This window comes from Nicrophorus vespilloides, unplaced genomic scaffold (assembly GCF_001412225.1).
Source record: "Nicrophorus vespilloides isolate i.1.1-1 unplaced genomic scaffold, Nicve_v1.0, whole genome shotgun sequence".
In the NCBI taxonomy this organism is placed as follows: domain Eukaryota; kingdom Metazoa; phylum Arthropoda; class Insecta; order Coleoptera; family Silphidae; genus Nicrophorus; species Nicrophorus vespilloides.
In genome coordinates, this window is record NW_017097529.1 from 1 (window position 1) to 8,514 (window position 8,514).

The 8,514-nt window shown below is 39.7% G+C and overlaps 2 protein-coding genes across 3 annotated transcripts; both read right to left on the reverse strand.

Moving 5' to 3' along the window:
- Nucleotides 1–1,526: 1,526 nt before the first annotated feature.
- LOC108560337 lies at nt 1,527–2,429 on the reverse strand. The gene is made up of 2 exons (XM_017917839.1): nt 2,268–2,429; nt 1,527–2,163 (listed from the first exon to the last, which is right to left on the reverse strand). Exon 2 carries the CDS (start codon nt 2,091–2,093, stop codon nt 1,527–1,529), a length of 567 nt encoding a protein of 188 aa, XP_017773328.1. The 5' UTR covers nt 2,094–2,163; nt 2,268–2,429.
- Nucleotides 2,430–3,989: 1,560 nt separating this feature from the next.
- On the reverse strand, nt 3,990–5,788 carry LOC108560338. Of its 2 annotated transcripts, none has more exons than XR_001890972.1 (3): nt 4,737–5,788; nt 4,468–4,674; nt 3,990–4,400 (listed from the first exon to the last, which is right to left on the reverse strand). XR_001890972.1 is itself a non-coding variant. In XM_017917840.1 (3 exons), the coding sequence occupies exons 2-3, from the start codon at nt 4,599–4,601 to the stop codon at nt 4,210–4,212; spliced, it is 321 nt and encodes a 106-aa protein (XP_017773329.1). In that variant the 5' UTR covers nt 4,602–4,674; nt 4,737–5,783; the 3' UTR covers nt 3,990–4,209. The 2 variants fall into 2 exon arrangements, 1 of the variants encoding a protein (XP_017773329.1); XM_017917840.1 differs by having other exon boundaries at nt 4,472–4,674; nt 4,737–5,783.
- Nucleotides 5,789–8,514: the final 2,726 nt, after the last annotated feature.

The following is an 8,514-nucleotide window of genomic DNA, read 5'->3' on the forward strand; positions in this document are numbered from 1 at the left end:
ATTAATTATACAATAGATGACAATAAATTGGTCGGACACGACAGCTTCTTCTTTGGGCGTGTACATGTCCACTTTAATGTTTTGCAGCACTTCCTTCACCTGATAGTACGCATGCATGGTATCAGTGCTAATTCTCTGCCTCTGCTGTACGTAAAAATTGTCCGGTTTTACGGCATTTGCTAGCTTTTGGATGGCGGTTCTGTCCAGCTTGAACTCCGTCATTATTGGCGGCGGCTTTCTTGGTTTCGCGGCACTCTTCACTTTTGTGTCCTCGCGTGCTTTTTTATTCTTGGAACGCGGGGAGGTGACGACGCTCCAGTCACTGCCTGAGTTGGCATTCTCCTCGTCCTCCTCCTCTGAGTCGGCCGAACTAGCCTCACTTTGTCTCTGCTCTTTGTTACAGCCACGCGCCTCACTTGGCCTCGACTCCACGGCACGTGCCTCGGTCGGTTTTTTGTCACGGCCATGCCCAACGTTTGGCCATATCTCTTCATTACAAACACGCGCCTCGCTTGAACTCGGCTCACAGTCGATAGCAAGAGCCCCGCTCGGCACTTTGTCACAATCATGCGCGTCGCTTGGCGTCGACTCGGTGACGCGTGACTCATTCGGTTCTTTGTCACAACAACGCCCGACCTTTGTATCGCGACGGTTGGTTCCTTTTTTCACCCGCGCGGCGCCATTCCCCTCGTCCGAAGGAACAGATCCCGAACGGCGAACAATGGCTTTCGCCCTTGCCTTTTTCCGTTTATCCCCCGCGGCACGTTAGGGTTCAGCACTCATTTCCGGTTCCGACTCAATTACAATGGTCTCTGGCTTGGGCTGCCCTGGTCATCCGTCTGGTCTGTGGCTGTACATGGCCGATGTTCGGCATAACAGACTCTTTAATCATTTTCACTCACGACACAGAATATTCACTTTACGCTTTGTTTTAGTCTTTATTGCCGCTTGCCAAGCTTGTGTAGCCGGCAAGCGGCTTTTGATAGTACTGTACTACTCACTGGTATATGCGACTGCGCGGCGATGCGGAGACACGTCTGCCTCGCTCGGCGGACCGAGCGCGACTGGGAACGAGAACTGGTGCTTAACTTCAGTGATCGAACGAGAACTATTATTATTTAAAAGTTTCTTTATTTGGTATAGTTATTATGTGTTATATATACAGGAAGTAATATGAGAGATAATGTACATTAAATTTCTTGGCATAAAGTGTCGTGTCCGCTTCTCTGGGCCATCAGAGGGTATAGCTGCCTCATAACTTCATAAAGCCTGGCGACCGTTAGCTGCATGTGCTTCCTGTAGGTTAGCCGCCTGTCAAGGCGCACGCCAAGGTATTTAATGTACATCTTGTCTGCGACCTCCTGCGGTTGGAACTTTGATGGATTTTAGATGGATTTCCACTTTCCTTGCTGCAATCTTCGCAGTCTCCGACGTCCCGTACACTGCCGTGTCGTCAGCGAAGAGGGCTAGGTTAGTGTTCAAGCCCTTGGGTATGTCGTTGATGTATAGGGCAAATAATAAGGGTGCTAACACCGACCCACTGGTGCCTTTCTCGCTACAGTCCTCAATATGACCTCTCTCACCTCACTCGGTCTGGTCATCATATGTTCCATTTCTAATGGATTGGTATGTTGCCGAGCCCGCTCAAGGAACTCACTAACCTGATCACTAACCCCGCGCTGCTCTCGCGTGTCGGTGGTCGCGTCTCCGATGTGGTGCACCTCGACGTAGTGCTCCGCCAGCATCTCAGCGTTCGACCGGTCGCTGATGGCAGTCTCGCTCGAGTCGTCGCCCGTTCTACTCAGAGCGGGTAATGGTGCTGGTTCGGTGGTGAGCATTTTGACCTGCCTCCAGAGAGTGTTATCGGTGGGTCGGAGACTGCTTAGCCTTCTGTACCACGCCTCGTTGCGGTGTTCGCTTATCGCTATTTTAATTTGTGCCGTGTAGAGGTTCATAAGGAGCTTATCAGTCTGAAGGCGACTTCGCTGCCACAGCCGTCTCTGGCGATTGCGGGTGGTGATGAGCCGCTCTATATGCTGCGGCAGCTCGCCATTCGAGTGGCCTCTTTTTATTTTAGGAATGGTTGCTTCCATGGCTTCCTGAATAGCAGCACTTGTTGATGGGCACGATTTTGGCAGCGTGAGTCTCCGATCTATTTCTTTCCTAAAATTTTTCCAATTAGTTATGCTGTAGTTAAATTTGGTGTTATTAGTGGATGGCAAGCAGGCTCTATTTTTGGTTATGTTGCCGGCCGTCTCCTGTCGCACCCTCAGGTAGTACTTGAGTGCTGCTATGTCGTCCGAGGCCGCCGCCGCTGCCGCCGACGTGGGAGCGCCGCCTCCGCTGCCAGGGATGGATTCCTGCGTCACTGGTGTTGCTGCCGGTGCCAGCGTTGGTCTTTTGTACTTCGTCCGTCTCGGTAGTGTCTCCCTCACTCCTCTTCCACTTCCTGCGCCCAGGACTTAGACGTCGATGCCTTCCTCGCCGATGGCGGTAGCGGTGGTGATGCCACCGCGAGTGACGTTCGCATATCAAGTAGGCGATTTTGCGAGAGTTGCATCACACGTCCGCCCCCTCGTTCCCGCGAAATGTGGCCGCCACAACCGTGCGGCGCTCGACTCGAGACCGCCAGCTGTTGTTGCGCGTTTTTTGTTTTATTCATTTTGTGTTTCCTGCTAAGTGTTTCTATGTACACCGGGCAGGTGATGGAGCTCGCGGTGTGTGCGCCGCTGCAGTTAGTACACTTGACGTGTCGGTCGCTGGGGGCCTGCACATGATATTATAAAAATGAAACCAGTTGGTAAGGGCCTTGTCTGCGTGGTCTGGAGAGAAGAAGATTTTCATCGGAAATCGGTTGAATTCGGAACTATTCGGAAATGTTTCAAATGTTTACTTTGCAATCATAAACTTTTTTATGTAGTTTCAAACTTCTTTTTGTCTATGTTCGTCCATATTTGTATTTCGCCGTTTTGAATAACACAAGCAAACACTTGCAAGTAAGTAACATTTCCACAAATATTCTTTATATACGCGTGTGTCTAAGTACAATTGAATTAATGTACGCTGTATATTAGGATGGTTTATTGTTGCTGCGTAAAAGGGTGCGATACTAAAAGCGGCGATGGTATTCCATTGAGATCATTTCCTCCGCTTCATTCTCCATTGAAATCATTGAAAAATATGGATAAGGAGCGTATAAAGTGTATTAAGAGAGTTAGTAATCTACATTTCACTGAAATTTTCAGAAGAAAACCTGTCTTTCAATTTTACGATTTTCCAATGTTAACAGAAAATTTGTTGGAAGTAGTAGAGGTTGAAAAATTGATAGTACTAATGATAGTAACAGCATTATTAGGGACAATTTTTATAATTTAGATCACTCGTATTGTAAAACAGAAGTTGAGCCCAAAGAAATTATAATTGTTGATAGTGAAATAGTTGTCGATGACAATCTTATTAATTTAGATGACTCCTATTGTGAACCAGTTACCATATTACCATTACCTTAAAACATTTACTTTTTTTTTTTTTTGTACTATTTAAAGCTAATCATGTTTCTGGCTAAATGAGCTCAAGCTCACATGTACGCCACCCCTTAAAAATATCTCACTCCATGTATGTATATCTACTCTAAATAAATATTTTTTAAACTTCAAACTTCAACTTGTGAACCAGTAGGGGTATTGTTGTCAACAGTGATAGAGCTAATGATAACAGTCATATTACTTCAGATGACTTCATCTGCAAAACAATAGAAGTAGTAAGTGATGATAAAAAGAATGGCGATTAATTAATGTTTTTCTTTAGATTGGATGTATCATGCACGAGTCAACTTGGATCATCTATAAGAAATATCTGAACGTGGAATATTTTTGAAATTGTTAATTACTATATAGTATATTCGTAAATAAAAACATTTTATATTTATATATATATTATTTTATTTTTTAATTTTTTTTTATACCATTATATTTATATAACAATGCGCGTGCTTGTGTTTTATATATATTTTTTTATTTACGGTTGGTATAGCGAATGATCTAGATTCGTTGTAGTGGCAGCACTTCAATTTTTATTCCCCTAGCGACTACTAGCGACCATTGAATTAACTAGTAACCCCTGCTTGGGAGGAGCATAAGGAGAAGAATTGGATGAATTCGGAACCATTCGTATATTCCGAATGCTTCCGCAAAATTTCAGTTTGCCGCTTCAAGTCTTGCTTTGTTTCCAGCATTTTGAATTTGACGAATGCGGTCCAATGTGATAAAGATTGAGCTTGGGAGGTTGCGAGAACGAAATCTGTATCCAGAGGGGATACCGAATTCCGGAAGTTGATCTGCGTGTAGGGTTCTCCTTCTTGGACAGATTGAACGTGAACTGGTAATCGATTGTGAGATCATCTGTAAATGCACAATTTATTTAGATTGCAACGTACGTTCAGTTTCAGAGATTTCTAAGAATGAGTACTTACAGTAGCAGAATCCTTTGTTTATGGGATCTTCGTAGCAGTGACACCAAATACACTCTTCTCGGGTGCAGTCCTGACAAGAGCTGTACTCAGAGCAGAATCGAGGATACTGCTGGCCCTGACCTATAACCATCACATCGGTCTGATTGTTTCCGGTAGTTGGCGGAGTATACGTCGAGAATTTAGCGGTCTCATAAGACCATTACCTAAGTAACCATTATTAATTAATTAATTGCTTAATAATTATCAACTAACTTCGGATACTTACAATAGTAAGTTTGAGCGCTGCATGCTTTACACGTATGCAACTTATCGCACATCGGTCGCGCATCCATCGGGCATTGGTCTAAAGAGAAAATAGGGAGATCATTTGAATCCTTGCACGAATCATAGGCGCACGTTAAAATAAAATGAAAATTTAATTTAACATTTTGATGAATTGATTTTATAACTGACGCGTCTTGCACCAGACACATTTCCTGGTTGTGGAAACGCAGCTGGCGCAATCCTCGATCTCACTGCAAATCTCCATATCCTCGAAGAACTTGTGACCAATATAGGGAAAATTCATTTCCGGACAACGGAGGATGACGGAATCGGCACTACTGAATTGAGTCCTCGGCACATCCTTAATGTTGATGCACCTCCCATTCTTGTGGTCCCAAACGCACTTCACTCCGGGTCTGGTGTTCAAGCAGACGTTCTGCGCGCTCAGATGATCGCAAGTACCTGGTGTGTACTTGAGGATGTCCGAAACATGTCCGAAAACATCTGACCATCGAAACCTCCATAGATGTAAAGAGATCCCTTAAAAATGTAAGCCGAATGTCCGAATCGCGCTAGATCGGATTGGATCGTCTCCGGAGCGATGAGAATTGATTGATGAGAATGCGCAAGCGCATATAGTTTTGTTTACTTTTGGGAACGGCGATGACTACTTTTGGAAAGCGAGTCAAAACCCCAACTCAGGAATTGGAATTGATGAGAAAGCGCAAGCGTGTATAGATTTGTTTACTTTCGAGAACGCCTATTTGTTTACTTTTGCAAACGGCATTGACTTTTGGGAAGCGAGTCAAAACCTCAACTCAAGAGTTGAAATTGATGAGAATGCGCTAGCGCATACAGTTTTGTTTAATTTTGGGAACGGCGATGACTACTTTTGGGAAAGCGAATCAAAACCCCAACTCAGGGATTGAAATTGATGAGAATGCGCAAGCGCGTATACTTTTATTTACTTTTGAGAACGGCGATAACTACTTTTGAGAAAGCGAGTCAAAACACCAACACAGGGATTGGATTTGATGAGAATGCGCAAGTGCGTATAGTTTTGTTTACTTTTGGGAACGTCGATGACTATTTCTGACGCCATTGTTTTAGAAACTTTTGTGACCTTAGGTACAGTGTTCTATTTTTGTACTATAATTTTGCTATCCAGCCATATGCAGTCCGATCAACATGTTGAAAGCCTGTGGTTTTTTAGTGTCTTTTCCTTGGTCTTTAGTTTGATAATAAACAGATCTAACACAATTATATATTGTCCAGGAATATGAGCTGGTTTTCATTGTACCATGATTGTTGGTAAACAGAACTTTATGTTGATGTTTTGTCCAAACATTAAATTTATCAATGGATTTAAATTGTATGTTATCCACTTTCACATTTACATTATTAATTGTTTTGAAATGGTCAATTAAATGTTGAATGATGAGCTTTAGTGTGTTTATTGTAAACTCTTGAATTGGTAAAAGTTTCTAAACAATACTCACACTGGTATTTAATTTTATTTGGTGCAATTTCATCCAAGTTATTTATAAGATGAATTAAATAATTTAAAATAATTAATAGAAATACATTTATATTTTACCTGGATAATATTTTTTAACGTGTGATCGCAAGGAGGAATTGCAAGAATATGTTTTTGCACAAGCAGTACAAAAAAATCCGGAAGACATTGTAACAATCACGTCAAATGTCTTTGTGCAGACCCCAAACAAAAGATCCACAGCGTTTTCAAAAGTAAATAAACAATGCGCACGCATACATGTATCCGCATCACTCTCGTACCCACTGACATTCTCATTCTTGTGGAGATCAGTGGAGATACCAGTTTATAACAAATCGGCGTTCTCTAAAGTAAACAAAACTATACGCGCTTGCGCATTCTCATCAATACCAATGCCTATGTTGGGGTTTTGACTCGCTTCCCAAAAATAGGCATCGCCGTTCCCAAAACTAAACAAATCAGAAGCAGCTCAGTTATCCAAATTTGGGTTGGATTGAATGAGAATGCGGAAGCGCGTCGCGTATAGTTTTGTTTAATTTTGGGAACGGCGATGACTATTTTGACACGATTGTTTCAGAAACTTTAGTGATAAATGCATTATGATTATTTGCATTATTTTCTGTACAACAGTAAATTACATTTTTTTTCGGTTGGCCTGTATTGATTTTGGTTGAATTTTAGAAATACATCTCAATAATTTATAGACATATTTATTTCCTTATTCACACGAGTGCCCTAGGTTAGGTCAGGAGAAGTTGCGCTAGTGTTTTTTTTTAATACATTGACGCAATTTGATAATATGGGCCAGGGGGACCAAGTCATATGAAATATTTGTTGTATAGCCACTGCGGTGGCGTTCCTTAGTACATCGGCAGCACATAGCGCGGCGCCACAAGTACCAGCGCCACAAATATTAGCACCAAATAATTTGAAATATCAAGCAGTAACAAACTTTTACATACATTTTACCTATATTTACTTTATCCTTTCAAATAGTTTTTATTGCTTTAACGTTTTCGCACTATATACATTTGGAACCACTACTGCTTGACTACTTTTAACCGAGTTTGTTCTGATCCAAATAAGTTTAATTATTATTAATAAACATATTAGTCTTCCTTAAGACTAATTAGTCTATTAATTAGTAAGTATTGTTAAATTAGTGGAATGGCAATAAAATCCTTGTTAGATTTACTTTTAGTTCTTTATTCCCAAGGTTGTTTTGTAAGTGCCATTGGATATATTTAATTTATTTTAGCTTTCCAGTCTGATTGAAGAAACATTTGTCAATACAATAAGGTGGGATAAATTTAAGTAATTTGTTTTAGGCTATTTAGAATTTCATTTAGGATTGAAATAAATTGAACTACAAGTAAACTCCCAGTAAGTGTATATTTAAAATGTATTGCACAATAGTAAACACTTGCACATACACTTGTCCAGTTCCTGTATATATCCAAAAATACAGACATTGTACTGAAAATACTGCATCTCTCCAATATGCTTTAGATCACTTTCCGTTTTCCGTTGGCTATTGCGGGGATTGAATTGAAAGTACTTGTTGCGAAATTATGTTATTTCTTCTGCAAAATTGAGAAATTAATTAGAAGAGACGTATGAAATATCTAAACATTAGCTAATCAGGTAGTAACGAATGTAAGGGTAAGAATATATTAGTCATTTTTATTTATTTTAATACATTATTTTTAGAGTTATTGAGTAGTGGACTGTTGGAAGGGCTTAAAATATATAGAGAAAAGATAAGTATTTAAAAAAAATATTTAATAATTCATACTAATATTTTTCAATTTTCAGAAAATAGAAATCTTGGGTATCTTATCATCATAATAATTTGTTAATTTACTTTATATTTGTTAATAATTGTAGTTTCGTTATTTTTTTTCTATATATGATGTAAATTTTATTTGTGTATATTTATTGTAATTATAAATATTGTACATTTAAATTTAAATCACGGTGATGATATAGATGAATAAATCTGAGTGATTTATAAATGGTAGTATTATACAATACAAAATATACATAAAATTGTTATTTCTATTTTTTTTTATAGATATACAATTATTAACTAATATATGTGGTACCAAACTTGTAACACCTTGTTGTAATGATATAATTGAACATTTAGTTGGCTAAATTTACAGAGAAGCCTGTAATTATTTATGTAATTGTATAATTTGCAATAAATAGTAATATTAGATAATATAAAAGTAAATTATATATCACCTCTAAATTTAATAAA